Consider the following 27,466-nt stretch of genomic DNA (forward strand, 5'->3'; position numbering starts at 1 on the left):
ACTTCTAGCGCGTAGGACCGTTGTTTTAAGATTAACGAGCAGGATCACTGACAAAAGCTAGTATTTCTGTAGTCTAAATGTCATTCTGGTAGGTACATACACTACTACACTGCGTAATTTCATCACAATCTGTTCCGGAGTTTTGGTGTAATTGAGCAACAAGACTTTATAACGTTAGTGGATATGGATTTACGTTAAGTCATATGGGAGCAGCTTTTGTTTATAAAAATAAAGAAACGGATATTTGTATCCATTAACTTATTAGAACAAAATATAAAAAATCCAGTTGCGCTTTTATTTCCTGCAAGGCTTTGTAGCATCAGTTAATTTATAACGCGGCTGCTGCAGTTTAGTTGTTTTAGTCTCAAACAATCGCAAGTATTTATTGTTTCAAACTTTTAGTGCAACAATTTATCTTCATAGATTTACTAAACAATGTTTTTAACCTGAACGATTATTTAGCTCAGCGTCTAGACTAAAACATATTAGGCACGCGATCTGAATTTTATACCAAAATATTTTACAAAAAATATTCTCTGTACATTTTTCGTAGTGACGTATAAATTGGAAGATGTATTACCAAAATAGTTAGTTATATTCATAAACGTAACGAGCGTGCAACATGCACTTACACACGTAATGCCATCGCACCAAGTCAAACAAATCATCGTTAAAACAATAGTTTATATAAGGTTAAATGTTTTCACGCAATACCTCACAAAATATTAATACAGGTAATCGTTATATCTTCAAGCATTAGTTATATAACATACAGGCATCTAATTACTGCACACATAGTATGGTAACTTTTTCCCACGATTATACTTAGTGAGAAACTTTAAATTATTTTACATTCACACATTTCTTCTACACTATCTATACCGTCGGACGCTAATGAGCTGCAATTGTCGCTAATGAAACATAAATGGTGTAGAGTCGTGTAATTTTGAACTGAAAATAACATACACACTTATGTTTATAACAAATGCAGGTGGTAATGAATAGACTACAGCTACAAGTATGCAAACGTAACAATACCGGAACGAACGCAGCGCTTATTACAAGTGACATAATAACACCACAACAATTTTCTACAAGGTTACCTATTACCGTTTCTGCTGAACTCTACAAAAGAGTTTCATATTACTGGGAAAACACACACGTAAAAAACCCAATCGACACTTCACGCGATTCCTTATCATCTTATCATTTATCGCTTTCTAGCGAATCAGAAATTTTCACCCAATAAATACTTCACACACCGTCACTTGTACGCACACGCGCCACACTGAGCCCGAAGAACTCACAGTACAAAGTAGAAACGACAGGCATCTGTCTAGAATTTAATACTATGTAAATATCGGTATAAGAAAAAGCCTTCCTGCGGTATTTCTGGCCGGTACCTGATATTATGGCCATCAGGGACGGAATTACTTCCGCAATATGCGGCTCATAGAGCAGCAATCTACATAGTGTGTACGTAACACTAATGTTACGATCGTGGTATTCAAATGATTTACATTGTACCGATAGATCAGATACCGTGATTATATGACGATGACGATAATGGCAATAATAACCGGGTTCTTCATGAAGTAGGCGTGTCGTCTGATGGTAACATCATTCAGTACAATTGTATCATTTGGATTTACAGAATACAACGCAAAATAAAAAGGTGCGGTAGTATTTGAAGACCGGAATCAAACGACAGAATCATTCGATGATGGTCTATTAACTCTATTGTAATAAAAAAATATCTATCAAAACTTTTCACGTCAAACATTCGTTTAATATGAGTCTTCTTTTTGTATTTTTCATGAACATGTTCGAGGAAATCTAGACGTCGACGCTGGGTCAACCTCCTTGGGGCTTAATAAGTGGGGTTCATTCGTGTCAGCCGTTCTTTGTTAAAAGTTGTTCGCCGTATAAACGAATATAGGTAGGTAAATACTACGTATGAAATACAGAATTCTTTGGCTAAATTATGAAATCGATATAATTAAAACTCCGCTTACAGTACTTATTTTTACGTTCAACCGCTTATGAGTAGAGGAATGCTCGGTGGTATAGAAAAACCTTGACCGTTAAGACATCAATATAAAAACAGACATCCAACTGTGAAACACTACAACCACGGAAAACGGCAACATTATAGTATTTTCTCATTATCCACATCCGTTATTCGTTTCTCATATTATCGGTCTACTTAGCAGATAGATGATATACCATTATATAATACTTTGTAGACAAGTTACAAAGTATGTTTCAAATGATAGTGCAAATTCTCACGGTCACAAACTTCGAGATATTCGGACCCCTTTGTTCTAACGTAGATAATATCTCAAAGGATGTTCGCATCCTTTGGGCAATTAGTCTCGTGTACAGTTGATCTTTTAATGATCTTATAATGAGGTGTCTCGACTTCTTCAAATAATAAAAAACGTGTGTCCTCGATTCTTTGACATCAGAAATAATCATTTAATGGAAATTGCCATTAGACTTTAGAACTAATGAAGACATAATTTACTATAATAAAACAACAATCTTCCGCAACCAGAAGTACGAAATAATATTATGATTCTGCAGCAAATTTCTATAGCAGATTCATACTTTTCCAAGTGGTTTTCTCATTAGCGAAGAATGAAATGAGGTCCTATCTGCGTTAGCTGTACAATGTAGTTCAAGAGTCAACAACGTTCAAGTCCTAGAGGCGTATTCAGTTAGGAGATTATCTGTCGTCAGCTCTCAGTATCAATGGTCGTATTGTGTGAGGCCGAGGGCTCTTTAGCGCGGATCCCAATCTCATTGATATGCGGCCTGCAACCCAATCCCGACTATCCCTTTATGTTCTGATGTTTGTGTAAGTGTGTTAGTTTCATAAAAGTTCCTTCCAGAAACTTTGCTCTTTGGGGGACTGAATCAGAATTTAATTACGTATGAAAAAAAGTCTTGCGTTCGATACTTCAAGATCGTTTAATGTCGCTAAGAAAAATTCTGAAACATAAAACGCGGCAAAATATATTTATTTTGAAAAAAAGTACTGTAGGTACCTATATATACTTCTATCAAATAGTGACAATATTTTGGTTACAGTTTGCGTTACTTATTGTGCGGAATACATGTTAGCAGCTGTGAGACAGCTGTCTGTTACAGGCAGGCAGGCAGCTATCAATTCAACGAGATTCCTCAAGTATAACGCTTTTGTGCGAAATCCTTCAAACATCCAGAAAAGCGAGGGCCGTGTATTTATAACTGTTTATATCTACATACAAGTAGCAAGAACTTCCTCGCTAGAATTGGGTATTTTTTTAAACAATTATGATTTCGTAATTTTTTTATAAGTATACTGGTTTTCCGTCCGCAGCTCTGGGCGCGTTGAATTTCACCCCCTTTGGGGTCGAATTTCCAAAAAATCGTCTCTTAATGCTTTTCTATACTTTCTAAGGTATCTTCATACCAAATTTCAACTTTCTATGCTCAGTAGTTTTGGCTGTGCGTTGTCCATCAGTGAGGCACTCAGTAAGGGAAGAGTTTTATATAACTACATTAATTTAAGATTTATTGAGACCTAATATCTAAAATCTGAGTAACACAGTTGAAGCTCAAACGCTTTCTAAAGTAGACCACAATGAAGCCAAGTTATATCTCAAGTTAGAAGTAAGTTGTTCCTAAAATAGAGCATCGCGATGTCACGTCGGCGTCCAACAAACAAACAGAAATACATGCCCCTTGCCGAGATAAAGTTATTTCATCTTCAGGCCTATCAACAGACACATAGCTAACGGTCTGATGGCTCTGACGTCAATAAACGAGGCTAGGCAACATGTCTCTACGAACTATTCTATAGAACTTATTCCTTGTATCCAAAAAAAAACACGTCTGTTTTAATATATGTTAGTTTGTAGATAGGTCTCAATCGGTAATACTTAGATATGTTATGCAGTCTTTACAAACATCAAATAACAACTAGACTACGTTTTGTATTCCGGTGCAAAGGTAGAGCAGAAAATGATGACATACTCGATTGGTCCAAAGTATTGTTTTAATTGAATTACAAATCAAAAAAGAATACGTTTCTTTATAAGTGTATAAGGTATTCTTTGTAGGGCAGTGTCATTTTTCTTCCTCTTTCAGTACTAATGAATGAATCAAAACAACTATTTTTCTTTGAAGAATAATAACATTAAATAATAGCCCGCTACAGTTTACCATAACAAGTACGTACCTACCTACATATTGTATTGATTCTACTTTCCTTATATTCAGTAACTACAACTACCTATTACAGTTTTTAAATTGCATTATATTATATTATATGCTATTAAATAAGAATCTCTACTTTCATTTTCATTGAAGTAATGGCGTTTGGAGAAAAGTTTAATTAATTTAATTGCTATGATCTAACCGCAACGGACGTCAATGATTGTAGTGTAACTCGTTTTAATAAACAAAATAGATTTATTACAACCTGCCAGGACGTTTAATCTACATATAAGGGGCAATAAATTTAATATTAATAACGAGTTGACTTTACAAAATCATTTATTACAAAGAGATTAGAAAGAGAAGAGTTTCAGGTTATGATTTCACATTCGATTAAATCGCACATGTCATTTATCAACACTGTTTTGAATGGAGAATGTAGAGTTTCTACTTTTCTAGAGTCTAGAAACTACATAATACATACAACCTACACACTCACTTTAAAAAACGGAGTGTTGTTGTTAATCTTCTATGTTCTCGATAATTTAAAGTTGAGAATCACAGAAAAACAAATGCTTATACCTTTGCAGAGAACACTGAAGGCGAAAATGATATAATAAGGAGGAGGACGATGAGAACTTTTAAAAAATACCAAATAAGGACATCGCTTAAATAATGTTTCACTACTATACTTAACAAATATACTTAACATTTAGTGGAGTACTTGTATAAAACCAATTTGACTAACATAACGCTATACTACTCCTGCCTGATGAACATAGGCTACTTACTTCTTGTCCCGAAAAGTCGTCGCAATGCCACAAACACATTTTCAACACGTACAAAATCACGGGCAGAAGTTAGAATACTTAAAAGACGAGTAAAAGTTGTCATTTTATCACCGGAAGGAAATAAACTAATTACAAAGGAACACAATACAATAGAATTTAATATGCTTTATAACAATGAAATACGCGCCTCGCCGATAAAGAGATCCACATGACGTGTGTACACTAACACAGTATTAACATTTCTACGGTAATATTATTATAAATGACCTATTGCTATTCAATAATGTTGTGATAATTCGACATGTTATTACAATTGAATTATAACGTGTTTACACACTGTTTATCCGTACCATTATACGTTATGTTTACAGTTAATCACTAATGTGACTATAATCCAATTAGGCATATCTAAACAGTCAAGAATGACGCATTGTGTTTGTGTATGTATAATGCTATAAAATCCCGTGTTTCATACTTAACACTTTCAAAGCAACATCATGCACATTTTGAAAAGCATTTAGTATGTAAATAAACTGCTGCTTTGATCTCGGGTCCCGACCGATGGGTGGATAAAGATGTTTACCATACATTTACTCGGCGAGTCGAAATTTCCGTAAACGCTAGGAATATTTTCAGGCCTGAATTTTTATAACACGTGTGGCCAGTCCCAAAACCGCAGAGTAATAAAATTTCGTCAAGCGAATCACGAATACACAACAAACAGGCACTAAAGTATTATAATTCACAGTAAAACGTCACGCGCTCGCGTTTCGTGACGCGGTAATTAAAACAAACCACATCATGTAAATATGTATTAATGAAAACTTGAATTCATAACCACTTGCCTATTTTCTCGGTCTTGATGAAAAAGAAACTCAGTCGCATCTGTTCAACGCACACGCGAAACAAAGTGCGACACATCCGGAGGCGCGTGCGCAGCCGTGTGCGCTTCCCGCCTTCTGACTATCAACTTACATTCTGTCTAAGATGTCTTCGGAGACTGGCGGGTGCCCAGCGGCATCGACTCGATAGCTAAGCAAGAAACCGATTTTACGCATCGCCAGGCCTAAACGCAATCGATGATTAAAAACAAATCGACTGTGCATATTCACTCCAATTACGTTTATTCGGCATCGGTTGTCGTTTTTTCACAATGGTAGAATTTATGCTGACGTGTTTCGATGTGTAGGTGAGGTGCGTGCTTATCCGGTATTAATAATGATCATTACCTTGGAATCCGAAGCACTGCATCCTCCGGCGCACGCGACAGCACGCACCTCCCGCGACCACACTGACACTAGTGCTGTCACGCTCTGACATCACATCGCCCTTTGACATACGACCTTTTTACCTACATTTGACTTGATTATGCGCACTCGTGGCTTTATCACCAACTAATAAGGCTCACGTTACAATATTGGACGCACTATTATGTGCTCTGAGCGGTAACTGACAACGGTTTGATATTGTAGTGATCATTATCAACTGCTCTCAATCTATCAGATAACAATTTGATCGGAATGAGAAGATTCGTATATCTGATATTCAATTGAGTCGCTCTTTAAGTATAACATTGTCAACAGATATCGTGATACCCTTTCGGCGAATTGAATAAGAATTTCTGCGAAATAAGAAAAAATTGGTACATATCACAGAATATTTTTTAAATGTTAGGGAATTTTGAATCACATGGGAATATAATATGCTTATTTTTATCAGTCACTTTCGTATTCAATTGATTGGCAACCTTTTTCCCATCAACTGAAACACAAATGGGAATAATTACTCTTTGATCAGCGCGAAATCATAATATCAGGCGAAGCGCTCCAAAATATTTATACATTGAGTCTGGGAACGTGCTAACGAGAAGAAGATGCTGCGTAATAAATACATCAATAGTTCGCTTGTGCTTGTTTTTTCAATAGTAAATGCCTGGAAGACTAAAGCAGTGCAAAAAATAGAAGTTTTGGATTGAACGCGGTTGGAATGCAGACAGCCATCCGAATGATTCGGATCCGATGGCGAGGTAAACGGGGCCACCGCGCTGCGGAATGCAGGCAAACAGAGTGGAACACCGATCTTTAACTAAACTGGACTTTCTGACTGACGAGATAATAATTACGTACAATCAGCGTCTTAATAAGCTATGAATGAAAACGGATACGCCTCTAATGAATTAGTTCATGTCTCGCGCTTACGCTCGTTATGGAATTATGCAAAGCAAAAACTTCTGCGTTACGTGGATATCCATAACTTGCTCCACGTGTAGTGAAATGTAATTATCACAATGAAAATAGATATTTTAATTGTAGGCTAATCAAATGCAGAGCTAGAGATCTAGTAGAGGTACATAGCCTGTTTCGTAGTTCTTTATCATTATTTAGAATGCTGAATTCAGAGTGTGTAACAGCGTGACCATCAAACATTGTATCAAATAATTGAAACAAAAACAAACGTAGGATTAAAACAGCTTCATTGACACAACATTATTTATTTAGTGTTTGTCACCTGCGGAACAATCGGTGAGGAATTAAAACAATCGGAGCACGGAACGAACGTGACAATGTACGACGGATGGGAGATATACACAAATTGACGAATGAATTGTATTAATGAACATCGTAATTATTTAATGCAATCATTTATCGTATTTATAACGTTGTCTTTTAATGAGAATGCTATTGAAGAGAAAAAGAAATGGTCATTAAGGATTTGTTTGTTCTTTATGCAATTTATTTAAAGTAAGATTATAACTCTTCTTTAAATATAAGCATGTCCTCCTAATATTTTTTTATAACCTCTTCCCAGTTAGCACCTCGCTAAGTGTAAAGAGATGTGTTCATCTTTTTATTAAAACAAATAAATGTTTCGCAAAATCGATTTAGACATTTAGTCATGCGATTTATGTTTGTGCAACGACACAGAACACTATTGAACAGTTACCCGTTGGATTAAAACTCCTTGCAAATAACTGACTTCGAAAATGTTCGGCTGCGAACATCGATACTTAACCTATTTTCCCCGTTCCCTCTTAAAACTCATACAAGACACTGTTCAATCTTTTGTCCAGGAGTTTTTTACTCTCGCATACTTCGGAGCAAACGATACTTAGCGAAAGTACTTAACTACTTATTCATTTCAGCAGGGTTTCAGGCTCTCTGTTATATGTTTGCATTTTTTAAGAGAAAGATGTAGGTAAACGCACAAATAAATACATATCTGGTTTTGATGTTAAAATTAGAACAAAAACATGCAACCGTTACGCCAAACCCGCATCAATTTGGTTACACTAAAATCTTAATGTTTATCAAAACATCTTCGAAATGTCGATACACATCAATGAAGAATGTCCGTTTATTTTCCTGTGAAAACGGTAATGTTTGCACAAATGACACATGTCAAGTTGACCTTGCAGACAGAGGTGTGTTGTCTGAGCATTGTAGGCATCCGTGCATTGTCACTCCGTCCCATCGACCTTGGCATTGCACACCTATGTAAATACCCCACATAACTTCTACTTTTCCGGAAGTGTTTTGTATTTTAGGACAATAAATAGAACGGTTCAACGATCAATAAATTATAGCCGGGAGATTTTGGATGCACACGGCTGCTTTTTAATGATCAATAAAAAATCATGTAAGGTTTTGTTTTCGATAGGTTTGGGTTATTTTTCCTTTGATAAATACTAATAAACAGTCACTTTCACACACGTAAAATATTCATTAACAGCCGAAATATGGAATCATTAAACTTATATTAACAGTTCGTTATAAAACATGACACACAGAAAATCTCTTTGAAGTCAAAAAAATAAAATATAAGTGGAATAAAAGAGTGACTGAGTAATGGAAGCGGGTGAAAAATCTTTTCTGTTGTAAATGAAAAGTACCGCACTACGGCGTATGAAAGCCAGAAGTTTAACCGGACCATTTATTACTGCGCCACGAGAACTATTCAACTGAATTTAATGGGTTTTTGGTAAATACTGTTACACCGGTTACGTGTTATAATTTTAATAAATCAGCAGGGGAAATTTGTCGTCAATGCTTGGTCATGGTTAATTTATTGTAAACAAAACAACGCATTGATGTTTATTGTTTCGAATTAAGTACATACCTGTAACGGCTGTAACAAAGTTTTTATTTACTTGAAATATTACATACGTTCAGATGTGTAAAAAGTTTTAATACTTAGTGTATTCTACGCACTGGCTGAATCCTGCAAAAAAATCGACGGATGCCATTAATATTTAAAAACATTGATAGGTTTTTTTTTTCTTTAATGGCCATCGATATATTTTTTGTGAGTTGGGTGGCCAGGATTGCAATTGAATAAAAAGGTTTTATTTGATAAAAACCACACTGCAAAATTCTGATTCTTTACAAAATGCAGTAGCGTTTGATACGAGTTATCTTCACAACTACCATAATATTTACAGTGTAACTGAGTCAGTTACAGCCCATTCCGTCTCAGCAAAGACTTGTAAATGAAACATTGAAAACTACACGTGACTACCTGTAGTTGTTATTTACATTTAGATAGCGTCGTGTGATCGATACGTTGGGCGGGAACGCGGCCCGGTGGTGCTAGTAGTAAGTTATCTGAGTCAGGGCCGCATCAGCTCGACAATGGCCAGATAAGGCTGAAGCAAAGCTTTGTGTACAATATGTTTCATATACGTCTGTTTGTATGGATACACTCGAATGCCACTACCAGGAAGCCGGTATACATTTACAAGTATTGAGAACTCTATGCTAGTTTACATAATACATATATCACAGAATTAGACCTACTTTATTGACGTGGACAATGTTGTAAAACTGACAGATATTGAGTAATTTTATGTCTTCATTTCATCTTCATTATAATAATTTATGTGGTCTTAATTGTAGCAGTCAGGTTAGATAATGACTTACTTACCTACTAATCTCTATGTCAAGCGTCAAACTAATCTGTCAGTTAATTTGCAATAGGAATTAAGGTAATTAGTAATTAAGTGGCCGTATGCCCTTTACACAACTTTTTTCTAGGAGTAAATAAAGCTTTTTATATCACAATTGAAGTTTGTGTCTTTTATTGAGTATATATTGGATAATAAACGGTAAATTAATAAGGTAGTGTAGAGTTTCATAGGTTTGACTAAAAGTATATCAATTATACTACTAACAACTCACAGATTACTACTTACCTAAAGCATAACTTTTAAAAAGTATGTATATAGACAGAAAGAAAGCAAAAAAATGCCCTGCAGTGTAATAGAGACTTATACACGAAATTATATTTTTTAGTCTAATCTAGCTTGTCTAGGACCTATTAAGCTTGACCCGCTGTGAATGCCACAGAGCAATGTCTCATGGACAGCTTATCCTAGATCTTGATAATATATTGATTCAATAATAATTCTTCCATTCTGGTATTAGCAAACGACCAGACATCTGTTACATGAGTTGTTTTTTAAACTGTTTGGCCAAACAAGCGGCGAGGCGGTGTTCCATTTCCTCCTTCAATAAAATCTATGATTTACAACCATATTTGATTATGATAATTAGCTTGCAAATAAATGCAAGAAAAGCAGCACAACTGCTTCTATTGGCAATAGTGTTTACGATGATCTTGAAGTTGTGGGTTCGATTTCTGGGTCGGGTAAAGAGCTAATAGGCTTATTTAATTTCTTATAGAATTTTGTCAATAGCAGTTCAAAGTTGGGTAACATATGTGTGTTAGGACTATGATTGTAAATGGGGAAGTATATGAAAAGACGCCTCTGGATACATCTTTGTGTGTCACCGGCCGGCGTGATGTTACGAATTAAATGCAAGATAAACAGTCACACAAACAGACAACACGACAAACGTTAACAAATGTAAATAAATAATAGCTGTCACTCAAAGTGTTGATGAACTGATGAATCATTGACGTCGCTCGTCGACTTTCAATGAACTGTCTCCTTTACTCTAGGGACGGTACTCCGTTACTTTCTATAGCATACATACATAAGGAAGCAGGTGAAGACTTCTAGCATAACAGTAGTAGGGAAACTATTGTGTTAAATGAAAATATACTTGTTTGTTTATATACAGGTAAGGTTTTCCGTAGACATAAAAAAGCTGACTTATTCTTATGCTGGTTGCATTGTAGTCCAGTTTTTATGTTTACAAAATCTCTGAAATACAAGATTTATTCTTTATATGGAAGTTCAACGTGGCCTAACTGCAATCCTCAAATTCTTAGCAATTAATTAATGCAATCAGCATTTAACAATGCAGCAACTGCCGTCATCAATTTCGCTAACCTAAATTATTCGTAGAGCAGTACTATCAAGCATCTCAGAGAGACATCAGCAAATCAACAAGCAATTCTCTTAATCAACAAGCTCGAAATGGCTTCTAACAGATACTATTGTGTATAGACAGTTACGAAGACTGAATAGTCCAACAACTTCGTAGAGAGACACAAAGGAACTGTATGAACGAATTTGATACATTAAGTTCATCCATACTAATATTATAAATGCGAAAGTAACTCTGTCTGTCTGTCTGTCTGTCTGTCTGTCTGCTACTCAATCACGTCTAAACTACTGAACCAATTTGCATGAAATTTGGTATGGAGATATTTTGATACCCGAGAAAGGACATAGGCTACTTTTCACCCCGGGAAAATGACGCATTTCCCGGGAAAATTCAGAAAATTCAACGAAGTCGCGAAAAATCAATATTATAATGACATTGAAATAACAAAATTCCCGTTATACTAAGAGATATAAATAATTTTGAGAATATTTTTGGTGAAAAAAAAGCATATTTTATATCATCACGCTACGACCAATAGGAGCAGAGTAGGTAACAGTAAAAAGTGTTACAAAAACATGGAAAATTCTGACCCATTCTCTCTTATGTGACGCAAGCGAAGTTGCGCGGGTCAGCTAGTGATTTATAAATATGAATAAGAAAGATTATAAAAAAAGCAAGGTTCGCGGCAGGCGGTAGTACAAGATTCAGAATTTAGAGCACCATTGACCCAGGGGTCTACCAAGTTGTCGGATTAATGTAGCATAGCTAGGAGACTTTAATCAATCATCTTACTCATTGACTTGGAGTGTAGTGCGTCAGTCTGCTTGAGTGCAAGATGCTGTCCTGCAGAAGACGTCACAATTACACCTCATATAGTTACTTAATGAATACGACACCTCCTGCATTTGCTACAGTAAGTAATGGGACCGGTCTGACTGTCGAAAGCTAATAGGACATATTAATGGTATCCTTAGTTAAGATCGATCTATTACATTCACATTGAACGGTATGTGTGGCGGTCTCGGACAGCTATTGAGCAAGTATCGTATATTGCTATTAAACTTTTCAAATGACAGTCATTATGCATGTGTGTATTATTATAAATTACTTTTTAACTTCGTTAAAGTGGTCAGAGAACTAATTTGCAGCTAAAATTGGTTAGTACAATGTCTATGAAACCAAGGCATATCAACATTAAGTTATGAATATTTTCGTTAACAACTGGTCAAAAATATTTAAACAATCCTAGGTACTCGTAAAAAGTGCGTATAAAATCATAATAGCAGAGTTAACGCAATTGAACACAGGCAGTGACCCGAAATACATGAGGCTAGGCCTCTGACAGAATAGTGGTGTTTCAATTATTCAACAATAAGCTGCCGTGTGCCGAGTATTACACTACATGCTCACAAAAGGAGACAGATAGCCATGCCTTTCAAATGATTACATGCAAAATGTACACCGTTAAGTGATAAAAGCTAATAGTAATGGATAAACGTACTAGTTTGAATGTTAAATTGTTCATTTTGTGAAATTTACATTTAATGAATACTGGAGTTAATTGAATGTCAGTGTCAAGGGGGTGAATAGAAAGTTAAATAGTCCTCAAGTAGAAGGTTTTTAACAGTTCTAGAATACCTTAATTATATAACGTTTGAATTGTCATTCAGTAACTGGCTTATTACGTCGCGGTCGGGCAGCTGTTTGTAACAAGTGTAAGCAATCATTACGAGTATCTTTTCTTGTATTTTAAAAGTAATCACTCAAATTCTCGTAACTAATGTATTTCTAGAAATATGGTAAATAAGGTACAGAATACATACAAATCAAACACCTGTCAACACTTATTTGGAAGGTCTGTCCATAATAGTGAATAGTTCTTTATACTGCTTTACTGAGAAATGTAGGTTCAGGATACGCGTCACCTTTTCACCTCACGGTACGAGTCAGATTGACAAAGGAAAACGGCTGACGTTCTGCCCTAGTCGGACCTTTGAGCATGAGATCTTTCTTTTGACGCTTTGAGTAGCCTAGAGAAGCTACGTAAAGACATTACGTACGTACTATTCGTATAGACAACAGTTGCTAGAGTTCATGACTTCCAGATGTTACAATACGAATTTATAAAATAGTTTATTTTATTTAGCAAACAATTTTGAAGCTAAAAGCCGAGTTCAAAACCAAAAATAAGTAAGATGTTTAGAAATTCTTATTAACTGCTTCCACATGCTCTACCGGAATTATATTCATATAGGTAGATAAAGTTTACATTTCACACAGGAAAATCGCGCAGTAAAAGCATTTGTCGTTAATTAAATGGTTATCGAGTGGTCGTCAAACAAATTGATCACCTGCCTGATTGATCTACCTTCCGACGCAAACGATTTCTCTCCGAATAAATCTCTACGTAGATCCTATTTAGATAAACGCAGACTGCTTGATGGGTATAACTATAAATAAATATAAGGATCTTCGTTCTTATAATATAACAACCAGTTGATTTAAATGTGTGAATTTTACGCCGTTATAATGAGAGAAGTTCTCATCTTTGTTCATATGTGTGACGTAAATTCACATCAATGCTCTGTTTGATTACTGATTATTTATCAGCAATGGTACATATCCTGTGCGTTCCCACAGCTGCATTTTCTACTTCTTTACTATTCGCAATGGGTCAACAGCTAGTCAAAGTATGCATGCATTTAATTTAGCTGAAGCCACACAATAGCATGTCAGTACACGGCTTGTAAATCTAACATGATAAAGGGAAGCATTACATTGCAAACTATTGCTGTGCGGCTAACAAAGCCTTTACACACATTCTGTTAGCGGCACATTACGTTGCTTACATACTTGTTATTTGCTACAATAAGGGACTCGCCTATTTTGCGAAATCCTCGATTCCGCTTTAGTCAACAACCCCTTATTATTATATGATTTTAGGTATATAATTGTACATTAACTTACTGCTTCTTTAAATACCATTAACGGTGGGACAAGGGACGAATTTCCTTTTAAACGACCTTTCAAGTAAAGGTGTCGCAAAGCGATTACAAGTATTTTTGGCGACGAAAGTAGACCCCGGTTGTTCTGAAAAAGTTCCCTAACCAGTTTTATCCAACAATTCACAACCTGATTACAGCAATTCGATTATGTTTTACACAAACGAAGTATCTGAAATACAAGTAAGTCAATGACAGCAAACGTGTTGGTTTACCTGATCTCCTAAGTCTCGACACTGCCTGCATTAACAACATCTTAATTGGCAATTAAAACACAAAATATCATAACACCATGTACCTCTTCCGAACGAAATCTCCAACTTGTTCGGCACCTCGAACCGTATTTTCATATCACTCGTTTGTTTATCACATATATGACACGAAACACTTTATTTCAGAGCCGGTAAAATTCGAAATTGAATTTGGGCAGGTTCGCGCGGTCGCGTGCTCGGAGGCACTCGGGGCAATGGAGCGGATCGGATATTCGCCGGTGACAACAGAGCGCGTACTGAGCGTAAGCGGCGTGCGGCGCGCCGGCCGTCCTTCCGCAATGGGATGGCTCCCGCCGCGCCGCCCTACATCTACGCTGAATGCGACGCGTGAGATGTGATGTAATCTGCATGTGACGAAATGCACACACAGATTAAAACTATCATACATAACTTCTCGCCAATCACATTATCGTACGAACAAACAAATGTTTTTTCGTGCCTCTCAGATTTGGACGCGCGCCGGCGCCTCTGCGACTCTACACAAATGTTATTGTTGTCTGCGGAATTAACATGTTGAAAATTTTAACAAAGGAGGAGGATAAATAACATGTAAGAGGCAAGGGAAAACTGGAGCAAGTTATTGGAACTTGTCCATTTATTGCACAAAAACGAAATATTAAAATCACATTTCTTTCCATTACTATTAAGCGTCTCTATTGGTACTTCGATATTTGTAGGTTGTATACTTTGGTTCATTTGTATTTCCATGTCAATTTGACTTTTTTTGATAGAGTAGGATAGGAGAGCATGTGCAACCAAATATTGACGGAACCAATATGTTAAAAGTAAATAGGTACTTGCGAGAAAAGCAACAAACAGGAAGCAATGAATAAGGCAACTGTGACGAATAGAAATTGCATTAACGATAATAACTAATGGCGCCGATGGCTACTACCGTTAGTCTTATCTTTTCCAACATACACATCAACGTTCTATTCATACACTGTCGATAAATTGACGTATTATTAAGGACAGTATAAATCAAGAACATTTCCTGCCCAACATTATTTCATAGCATCGAATTCGAAACGGGACTATAAATAAAAGTCGACACCTTACTCCGTTTTGGTGGGCAGCGAACTGTAATTTAAGTCCAAACATGTACATCTCTACTTCAATAAAGTCAACACTGGTGAATGTTTTTCACGCTCGTTTTTATCACTTTCCACCTGCAGCACAAACGACTTGTTTAGACAGTTTGAATTTGTTTGCCTCTGCAATTCCCAATGAAAGTTCAAAGAAAATCTATCAGACTGTAAACTCTGTAAAGTGTTGAAATTTTTACTTAAAATGTGTTTTCATTTCTCGTTTTTAATATTACTTTGATAATAATCTTAAAGGAAATGTTTTTAATGTTGTACCCTGCGCATATTTAGTCGCACGTCGCACGCACTACTTATTTTGGGTTGTGTTCGTGGCTCTTTTTTGATGTTCATGGTTAGAACCGAAGGTCAAACCGTGACTGGGCACTTTTTTCCTCTACGCCTCTTAATGAACAATGGTTTCGATGCGACTCCACCAACGAAGTCTTAGTAGTTCACTCACTCTTGAATTTTGTATGTCTACTTAACATAGTATCGTGACAAAAAATGTAAGTAGTTAATATTGGGATTTGCATAAAGCATACTTGTAATTTTATTTCAATAACAGGGGAAAAGAATATTTTTGAATCTTCGAGCAACCGAAAAAAAAACCTAGGTAGGTACCTAGGATCATAAACGAGCATCCCAGAAAAGGACGCAGGATAAACGTGACATTCGCCCATATTATGGGACCTTTGGGCAGTTGCGTGTAATACGTAATAATGCATGCAATGAAAGAGGTAAATAACGACGCACTCGTAATAGAATTATGTGCAATTTACATAAATAAGTGGCTATCTTTAGATCCAGTACACGTACAACCTTGAAATTGCTGAGAAATGGGAAAGGAACATGTTTTTTGAGATGCAAATGAATCTATAGAGGATGGATATTATGTAGATTAAACGTGTGTCCTTCGATGTAGATTTATTCAAGATTTCAATCTTTAGGGAATATGAGCTTTCTCATCCCCGTTCGTGAATATATTTGAGAAGCTTTTCAAATAAGTCTTAGCCTTTAATCTTTTTCTGTTTAGTGGTCTAATTACAACCACCATAGGGTTGCTCACAGAAATTGTAAAATAATAAAAATACTGCGGCACATAGACCACACTGCCCCTATATTTATTTCGAAATAAAAGGCCAATTTAGTGCGTTAAGTGAAATCGTAAGTGCGAGTACATTAACCCGCCTTACGACAAATGTCAAGATCGACCATTGACACTTACACTTGGATGCGAAATTCAATTGAACGGTTACCACGCCTAAAAAATATTTGCTTGATAGGCTTAATATCGTACACAAAAATCCAGCAACGAATATCTCAGGACAGCATAAACACAGTATAGTATTTGCAATATTGTACTTATTAGTCTTATTGTAAGGCTTTCAGCATGTAACCAAGGAACGAAAGCTGAAAATCATAAAGTTGTTTGCACTAAGTAAATATACGGGGAGAAAAGGGCAAAAATAAGGAAAACTATATAAATAAGGGACTCAAATTAGTTGTTTGCTATTTCTCTTTATGTAGTGGTCTAACGTTACAGTTTTCGGTAAATCTGTCCAGAAAAGAAAAAAGAGGTTGGAAAGTGATCGGCTTTAACTTCGGTAATCGTATTTCTAAAGAAGAAATAAAAGAGTTCTTAACACGGCACATCTTGGTTTCGTTTTAGCAAGTTCTTTAAGCTTTAAGTAAACTATATCAATCGTCTTCTTGTATAGTTGTAGATACACTTGTACCTACCTAGTCTACCTATCTGTTTATTTTCAATTGAGATATAAGTAATGTCTCCAAAGGAACCATTTATAGTCGGTAACACGTTTGTAGCTGTTTAGAGCTCGTCTAGGAAGTGGCCTGTGATTGGATTACTCGTTAAGACGTCGGCACTAAAATACCGCTCGAAAGTTTAATAGCCTGCGGTGCGCTTCGAGCGAATTCAATAAGCATTCAGTTTGGTACGACTGATTGAAAACAATAAACACGTTTGTTATTTCGGCTCTATAAGCGGGAAATACTTTGATGTCTCTTAAATGTATTTATTATGTCTATACAATTTATTTTTGCTACAAACAAAGATATACATTGTACGTCGCTTTGACAGAGAATGAAAACATTGTGCATTTTTGTCCCTAATATCTAGTGTTTTACGTCAGTGCCGGTCATTGTCATAACGATGCGATGGTCTATTGTATTCATAACATTGCTATTGTTATGATAAAAAAAATATACATGTTATAGGTGACTTGAAGAGCTACGTGACCTGTTAGTGTTTCAAATTCAAAATATCGATTCCCACAATAAGTGTTTAAAAGATCTTTTGATTGAAAAACCACATCCAATATAAGATACGGGTGAGGATATTAATTAAAAATGTACAATTCTACACCTGTGAGTTGGCGATTCAAACCCCAATTTTATTGGAGCCCACCTGATTAGCTTAATAAAATAAAATATTAGTTGATATTAATGGCTAACTAAACTATTGATTGGTTTTGGATAATAGTGAATATCAACAAATTAAGCAAATCGGAAAGTAGAAAAAACAGGAACTTTTATTGCACTTTTACTCAAGGTATAAAATAAGACGAAAGAAAACAAACATCATAGTTGTTGCCCTCATTCCTTCCTGACGCGAGCCGGTACTCATCATGTTGTTTTACGATTTTTTGACTAGTCAAGTTGTAGTTATTAGCGCTTGTTCATGTTCTCGTTGCTCACGAACATTTTCCTTTTTTTCGTGAAAATCGATATCCACTGCAGTTAAAGCGCAGAAAAACACTGTGTTATGTAGGTGTGGTGCCGGATGAAAATTAATTTAATAGAGTATTGGCTTAAGAGCGCGCAAATAAAACGAAGTGTTATTTTTTGAGATTATTTATAGAATCATCACTTGTTTTTAAGGAAAGTTACGCGTATCCGTGGTTACGCGAAACCTTAACGTGCGTTTTATGTCCTTAAATTAACTAAATAATTTAAAGAACCCATACGTACATAGGTAATCACCTAAGTATTTATTCAATATTTCATTAAGAATTTTAAATAGGAAAGGAAATTGCATGTTTCAACTTAACGGTAATGATCAATTAACTTGATTATTGAGATATTATTACTACCGTTCATTACAAACTGCAATAAAATTTTAATGAAAATCAAACAATGGTTCGTATTCAGTAAAAGTTGGAACGGAAAGGAAGGATGGGACAATGTGAAACGCAAACAAAGGCCGACGGAGGATTGCGGCTCGCATAGCAATCAGCCTGGAGCCACCACTATGTTGCCAATCTATGTAGTGGGCACCAGTGCCACCGGACTTCAAGCAACATCAACCTGCTATAGATACGTGTGACGTCATATGAACAGCGTTCATACACCGAAACCTACGTGCATTGATTTTATATTGATGATTGGCACGTGTCTCAAAACCCTTTTGTCTGTGCCACTCAAGGAGCTTTTAACAGCGAAAGCTTGTCGATGGGTTATTAAAGTCCAGTCGATAACGTCGGGCGCTTATATTTTTAACTTAATTTTGTTTTTATGCCTACCTACTGCAGGTTTGCATTGTACCTGCTTACATTTACTTACTTAGATAACGATTTTTTTCAGGTCATTTAAGAAGGTAGGGTAGGGTACGTTAGAATCATCAGTAGGTAGTATTTTGATAAAAATGTGTTTTCATCATCACGAAGTCGGGAAGCAGACAGACGTTTTCAATAAAAGTTTAATTCGTTGATACATCTGTCCACCCTTCGCATGCGTAGTAAACGAGCTTAACTGAAAGTGCGCAAAAAGAAAGGTTATTTTTGTACACAAACTAATAAAGAGTGGCAGTCACGCATTATACCGATTATTTACTTATTCTCTGGTCACGCTCTAAGGCACTGCCTTCAACTCGATGCCGGCTCCAGCTAATATACACGTTTTCATCAGTAGGTAGTACTTATTAGGTAAATATTTCAGTAATTCATGCAATATGTAACAACTTTACAAAAGGCCTAACTAATAAAAAAGTTAATCTTCAGTTACTCCTTTGGCTGTTGATTTAAAAATGACCTAATACACAAAAGGTCAGGCACAAAATTGTTATGTTATGGTACCTATGTTCTTCAGTAAATAAACTCAATGCCACAATGCAGTTTGATATTCATATGAGTTAAATTGACTTTTTATCAATCGTATTTTTAGTTAAGTCAAGAAGTCACACAGCCACAGTACCTAAATGAGCCTAGGTAATCCAGTAGGTAAGTAAAATAATCGTTCAATCGAAACTTAATCAACTAATAAAAAAATAAAGAAGGATCTTCTTTTTCCTAGTACAAGTTGATTAAGTTGCTTGTGTGTTTAAATATATTTCTTAAGGTGTATTAATATTTGTAAAGTAACACCGAAAGCGAACAGTTTTATATAGTCTGATCTCACCGTTTAAATAAATTCGTTACGCCATTAATTTCAAGGTTACCAATACCATTCGATTGTGTCATCTTTGCCTTTCTTATCATAATAACCGTCTTAATTCGTAAAGTTCCCAATTCTACCATGTTAAGGTAGCTTTGAAAACATGTACCTAAGCCTTAATAGTCAATATAGGTAGGTACATAGTTAATAAGGTAAGTAACTTTAGAAACACTTTCATAATTACCAATTCTTGACCGTGTAAAAGTACCTATTTCTCAAAATTATCTCATGATAGCGTTAGGAAACAAAGGGTTTCTGGTAAGTATTTTTCCTATAATGTTAGATATTGAGATACGTAAAATAATTAATCCGATCAAATCGTATAACATAGATGACAAGTAGTTATTAAGTAGGTACCTGCGTAATGTTGTGAGTAAATAATTAATGAATTTATGATTTAATGCTAGTGAAATTGTTTTTCACTTACCGATTGCAGCAGCTCGCCGCTCTCTTTTAGTGCTACACTTCCAAAACTTCATATCGAATATAGAAGAGGTCACCAAGAAGCAAGATGTCACCGCGCGCGCCCGCTAAGGCAAGTCGCCATCGTCAAACTGTCCGATTGAGGCCGAAACAATGACTTTTGTTTACAAATGAACGACGCGGAGGATTTATTAAATTGTCGAGTGAAGTGGCCGACTGCAGGAGACCAATGAGCCGAGGCAGAACGAGTGCGACGAACGAACACCCCCGACGCACAATCTCCGGTTGTAACTCAGCACCGGTCTATTGAAGGAAGGCGTGGGAGCCTCGACCCCGTTCAGCACTAACTCGTCCCAAAGCCCTCACTATAGGGGTTAATTGAAAGATAAATTGTAGCGTAAAAAAGTTTTATTTCTATCACATCATGTCTTCCTACGGTAATAATTTTGGAACATAGATGCCGAATATCTTGCTAAGGGCAAATCACTACGATTCGAAGCAAATTATTGTTTTGTTACGTTTTTCATACATTATAATTTGCTTTAGGTATTCGGCCGGACCTGGGACTTGGATAATAACAACATAGAATATTTTATCTGATAATATCAATTAATTATAAAATCTGCTCCGAATCCAATATGTTATTGCACTATAAAAATACATGGATAAGCATAATTTCTAGGCACATTTCTGTACTGTCTATATTTAAATTGATTATGATTACACACTTCTATCAGTTACATAAATTACACTATGTCTATCTTAGTTCAAAATAAATGAGATTTTTAAAGACACCTCGGGCTTGAAATGTTTGTGATCGCGAGGATATTTGGTTGTAAATAAATAAATTTAAAATAATAATTTGTACCTTAGTACAATAAGGAAATACAATCAGTAAAAGAAATGGAACATGCCATGCTGTTACAAGTAAATAAATCGTTGGGATAAATAAATATGCCAATTAAAATACGATTACATTTGTAGTGTATGGCATACCAAAGTCTTGAGCATGTCGTTATTTTAAAACTCATTTCACAATATTTGTAGTGTTCAAAAGAACTATAATGTGGGTATCGCAATGAAGAATAATAATAATAAAATACAAACATATTCTTACACTACAGTGTTAAAACTAGCTTACAACAATCTGTAACTGTATGAGTCACACATGTCAAACAATTTATTGCAACATTTGGTCACCACGATTTTAATATTTAGCTACACAAGGAATTACTAATTAGAAAGTATATACCTAATGTCTCCTTAATAATTAAAAAAATGTTGGTGATATAGCCAATACATGTCTTATATGGAACAAAGGGAAGAACACTCAGCATATGATCAGCCTTCTATTACATTTGGTAGCTATCATGGTTTCAACATAATCCATGATCGAGTATATCAGAACAAAATGAGGTACCGTCGCTTTAAACATATTACTTATTCCTGAATGTAAAACATCTCATGTAGGCACTAACATGTCAACTAATGGATGTCTACATTATCACGAAAATTGTAGAATTGTGTAGTGTAATCGTTATTCAGCCAATAATCACAGTACATCCAAATCTGATAATTTAATATGTTAGCTAATAATGGTACAATTAATTTTGGGTATAGAATAAAATTTGCCATTATAACAAGACTATAAAAAATCATTTACAATCCACATTGAACATTGCATAGGTACATAATATAAAATTAAGAGCCCCGGTAAAAACACTTGTTAAAAATGTGATGAAGTATTGATATGTATAAAAGTTTATTTGGTAACAGAACTTTTAAAACTTATTTCATAAATTAGTGATTCAGATGTTCATTAACCACCATAAATCATAACTAAAAAAGGATGGGTTCTTTATTATATTAAATAGTTTAACTGGTATCAAACCTGTCAGAGGATAATATTATGCTCAGCAACACACCTTTCTTTCTTTAAAATCCTATTATCTAGTCTAAATTACTTCTGAACTTATAATCGCACGAGTATGTCAAAGATTCACATCATATGAAGGCACTGCTTTTTTGAAACATTGAAAGTATTACATAAAACATTAAGATACAAATAATTGATTGCTATTGTTGAAAATTCATCTATGAAACTACCAGTATGTTGGTTATTCTACCTCCTGTATCAGCTTCCAGAGGAACCGGCGACATTGGTGTTTACTAACAATCACAAGACAAACTAACTAACAGTCCATTCTCAATATTCCATGTTGATTACTGAAGATATCGTGATTTAAATAGATGGCAATCAAGTGATGTTCCCCAAATTTCATGAAATCTTTATCCAGATATATTATGGTAAATTCAACAAAAATCAGTAGTTAGATCATTGAGAATCAGCTGCAGTATTTGCACATGACATGGTCAGAGCCCCACCAAATAAATGACCCTCCACACCACACATAACACATACTAGTCACCAACACCATTATTTCATTGCAGTCCATTAAGCATCTACGCAATGTCTAACTATCTATACTCATAATAAAAATAAATTTAGTTATCTGTTGGAAAACCACATTACATAATTCTAAAATAAACTACATAGCTAACCACTAATATAAATGGTGTAAATATGATTAACTTTATACTTAGAGATAGTTGTTATTAAATTAGTTCTTCAACCAATACTGAAAAGGTGTTACCTAACTATCCTTTCTAACTTATTGCCAAAGTTACGTGTGGCTGTTCAAATTAATCAGATTTTTTAAGGAACTGCTCTAATTTACAACAGTTCAGTCATTGCGAGATCTTGTTTTACGTAAATAAGTTTGTATTCATCACCCTCAACTGAGTTGCAGACAAAATCTCCGATGCGGCAGCTGAAGTCAGTTGTCAATGCCTGTACCAAGCGCCCTGCACGCGCGTCTGGAAGTGCGACACAGGAGTGACAATATATGCCTGCTGTGGTTGTTGCACCACAGCTAAAGGTATAACTTGCTGTGCCATTTCTACTTGCTGTCCATTTTCTTCAGACACACCCAATGGTTGAACACAATGCTGCTGTGCAACTTGTTGTACACCACCAACTTGTTGTGTGAGAACTTGCTGGTGTTGGCTGACTTGTGGCACCAACATCTGTTGTTGCATCTGTGCTTGTTGCTGTGGCTGCTGCTGGTGTATGACAACATGAGCCTGGTTTTGCATCTGCTGATGTTGCTGCACTTGTACTTGTTGTACTTGCTGTTGTTGTTGCTGCTGCTGTTGTTGCTGCTGCTGCTGTTGTTGTTGTTGTTGCACTTGCTGTTGTTGCTGCTGTTGTTGGGCTTGTTGCTGAGCCTGCTGTTCTCTTTCATGTTCTTCCTTCTTTTTAGCCTCCATAGCTGCCTTCTTTGCCTCTTGCTTTTCTTTTTCTTGCTGTATTCTAATGGGGTCTTTGTTCTTGTCGTAAGACATACACTTACCACTACGGAATGGCACCATGTCTTTTGGTATATCTTGCTTTTTAGTAGCAAACTTAACATGAGGAAATTGATCTTTCATGAAAGCACGGAAAGTTGAATAGCCCATTAATTTAACTCCTGGCTCTAAAATCTCTCCATATTCTTTGTAAGCTTCAAAAAGATGTTTCCGGGAGTCTCCTTGTATGATAACAGTTTTACTAGCTTTTTTACCACTTTCAGCAGATGGCTGAACATCTTTAGGTGAACTGGCATGTTGTTTCAAATACTCTTTAAGGAAATTAGTAGCATGTTTGTAAATATCTAGAGTAAATGTGTTGTAAGGCTTCTTACCAACATTGCCATGAATACGGGGGGCAACACCATGGGTCATAACATGCTGCCGGATTCGCTTGAGTTGGTAATGAGTCACATTTTCAAGATATAAGAAAGCCTCTAAGCACACTTTTCGCCCTTGATACACATAACAAGCTCTCAGTCTCCTCCTGACCTTATGCCGGGATGTTTCAGCTGGGTTGGCCAAGCTTGCCATTGTGATTCCCATCAAGTACATGTCATGCTCACTCTTGGTTAGTTCAGCTATATTAAGTCTATGTCTATAGACTGCCTCTGGGTTAAGTCCTCGATAACAGTTGTCTTTACAATCGCAACCTCTTTTCAGTCTTTCTTTGACCTGAAATGATAACAACAGTCATATGATTACAAAAATATATGCTAAATAACATTGAGTCTGTTTTAGTCATTCAGTTAGGTGCTGTAACACACTCCCATTAAAAAACTGTGTGACATTAAACCACATTAAATAAAAATTATTTTCTGACTAGGAAAGGAAACTCTAAAATATGATTATTTAACTTAAGTTTTGGGCCTAAGGTTTTATATTAGGTATGAAACTGGAATATTATGAAAAACCAACGTAGCATTATAATAATGATATACGAAACAGCATAAGCATTGAAACATGGGAAAGATCATATTACCTGTGCTGGATTATCCTCCAGTTTATTGTCAAGAACCTCTTCATCACTATCTGAGTCAGTTTTCTTCTTCTTTTTGTTTCCAGCCTTCTTTTCAACTTTAGGTTTAGTGTCTACATCCATTTCACCAGTTTCTCCTTCCACATGAGACCCAAATTCAATACTATACGAGCCCGGTAAAGCTTGCAAATTGCCTCCATTTTCCACTTGTATAGTATGTCCTTGCCATAAAACCTGAAAGTTGTTAAGATATGATTAGATCACATTAATACCAGGGCAATAGTCTTTGTTATTCATAATAGTGTATATAGAATGTAGCACCTGTTCCTGGTGACCATTGTAGCTGTGTTGCTGCATATTCTGTGTGCCTATCTCAAATACTGAATGTTGGCCCATGACGGGCGTGTGCCACTGTGCATTCTCGCCGTATTCACCGCCGCCGTTCTGGTCGCTCGGTATTGACACGATGATGGCCTCCTTGCTGTCCACGCTCCGACGTTCCACAGACAGAAGCGAATGCAACACTTCGCTAGCCTCTTTCTCGGCAGGATTCACCACTTCCATTTTCTCAAATGACATTCTGCCCGCTCCACGCTACAACCGATCGTTCACATCAAATCACATGTACGTACATACGTGTATGTACAAAACGACACGACAAACCCGCCCCGACCGCTATAAGAATCGACAACCCCAAGGCATAATGCTAGAAAAACCGCGATAACTTTTCAAATTCATGTAAATAAACATAACAAAAACCGCGCAATTATTAACCTTAATCGCATTTTTTAAGTTTCATTATCGCATAGCGGATCGAACTCCCGTGGAATATTGGGCCATATAGTCATAGCAAAGAAAGAATAAAACTCACCTTTATCACGATATATCAGTGACCGAGATGCATAAAAATGTATCCCCCCAGTTTCTAACGCACTGTGGTTTGTAATAATTCACTTCATTTTGATATTACAGTCATAATTGAAGAGAAAAGTACAAATATTTCGCCGAGTTCACGGAAGCAATATGGCGATACACTTTCCGTGAATAAAATCGGAGGACGCCGTAGAACACGTAATTAGTACAGTGCGCCACCACCAGGCAGCGCTACGAGCATGTTTCCGTATCGACGCCCTCAGCGAAAACAGCGCGGTAAAATTCAAAACGGCGTGCGCCGTATTTCTTTATTTTATTTTATACGAGTAAAGTATTTGGTTAAACAAATATAACAACAAATATGTTCTTCGTTGAATTTCATGTGCGGTTATTTAGTTTTTTTTTTATTTTACTTAAAATAAATTCTTTTGACTTTTAAGTTCCAGATTTCTAGGGTGAAAACACAAGTTTTCGGATCATAAACAATACTACCTATTGTTTATGATCCGAAAACTTGTGTTTGGAGTATACCTACATTATACATTACAATAAATATAGTACCAATAGAATCGTTGTTATTTATATGTATAAAGACAAGTAACATCAGGTTCGGTGTAGCAAGCCATTTAATCGAATAAATAAGAAGCATTACTCAATCGATAACCCTTCTTCCGTAAGCTTTAACACTTTTATGACTTCTTACTTACTTACGACAAGCATAACACAGTCCAGGAAACTCTACAAAAATATGTAGCAATGTGTGTATTTAAGCATATTGTGGTAGTATATATGACCTTTAAAATAAACGACTAAAAGTATTACGCACAAAATAAATTAAAACAGGGTTCACGGCAAAAGAGGGTCCGCAGCGATGTGGAACATAACGATAAACCGCCACAAAACCTGACTTAAAAACTTTGCAAATATACACCACACAATGACATATTTATCGGTAATATAAAATTTTAGACCCCGCCAAAGCATGCTCTATTTGTAATTATGAATGGAATGAATCTTAGGTGATATCGAAAAATTAAAAAGGAAAAATTAAATTCCAGGTAGATTTTTTTTATTAGAGTTGGTTATCTTTACTACGTACGCGTTTTCATAATAATTGGACGTATATAATGTTCTTAAAAATTGTAACTAACAAATACACAAAAAATATAAGGCTACTTATTTTTTATGACGTTAGGCCTATGGTTAACCCTAAGGGTCGCTCACCCTAAAAAACCAAACTGTCATAATCATACAATGTGTCATCACATCACTACATCAGTCAGACCAAAGAGTAAAGTAAAAATATAAACCAAAAGGCAGACGAAATGTAAAATATTGGAGGTTTCGGATTCTTTTGAAGTAAGTATTAATTTATAACCTATTTTTGCGTCGCATTGAATATTGATGAATAAAAATAATTGTCAGACAAACTACCTTCTGTGAATCTGAAATACTGAATGTTAGTGCGGAATTAATAACAATAGACAACTTATTAAGTACATACAGGTAACTCTATTGTTTTTAATATGTTATTTATAAGTTTAGACGCCACCGTTATTATTTTAATTAATGTAATAAACTGGTGTACATAGGTGTACTGTTATACTGATCCAACTCGTCTTTACATTTAAATGTATTTCTTGAGTAGGTAGGTAACTGTAGGCATTTATTTATTTGTTTCTGTTTTAAAT

General features: G+C 35.7%; 2 protein-coding genes across 11 annotated transcripts in view; both read right to left on the reverse strand.

Moving 5' to 3' along the window:
- LOC142972305 (guanine nucleotide exchange factor DBS-like) overlaps positions 1–27,466 on the reverse strand; it is a 76,421-nt gene that overhangs the window by 48,466 nt on the left and 489 nt on the right. The window contains exon 1 of one of the 10 annotated variants that reach the window (XM_076113334.1): positions 20,520–20,741. The exons of 4 other annotated variants lie outside the window; for them this stretch is intronic. In XM_076113334.1, coding sequence (XP_075969449.1) covers positions 20,520–20,571 — 52 coding nt within the window. In that variant the 5' untranslated portion in view covers positions 20,572–20,741. Of the gene's footprint in view, positions 1–4,994; positions 5,144–5,839; positions 5,998–6,223; positions 6,334–14,501; positions 14,557–14,584; positions 14,811–20,519; positions 20,742–27,466 lie in introns of those variants that run through there. 5 more of the 10 variants (XM_076113344.1, XM_076113355.1, XM_076113307.1 and 2 more) reach the window with 5 other exon arrangements.
- LOC142972344 (uncharacterized) lies at positions 20,906–25,983 on the reverse strand. Its single transcript, XM_076113391.1, has 4 exons — positions 25,774–25,983; positions 25,224–25,496; positions 24,906–25,136; positions 20,906–24,598 (listed from the first exon to the last, which is right to left on the reverse strand). The coding sequence occupies exons 2-4, from the start codon at positions 25,479–25,481 to the stop codon at positions 23,360–23,362; spliced, it is 1,728 nt and encodes a 575-aa protein (XP_075969506.1). The 5' UTR covers positions 25,482–25,496; positions 25,774–25,983; the 3' UTR covers positions 20,906–23,359.

This window comes from Anticarsia gemmatalis, chromosome 1 (assembly GCF_050436995.1).
Source record: "Anticarsia gemmatalis isolate Benzon Research Colony breed Stoneville strain chromosome 1, ilAntGemm2 primary, whole genome shotgun sequence".
Lineage (NCBI taxonomy): Eukaryota > Metazoa > Arthropoda > Insecta > Lepidoptera > Erebidae > Anticarsia > Anticarsia gemmatalis.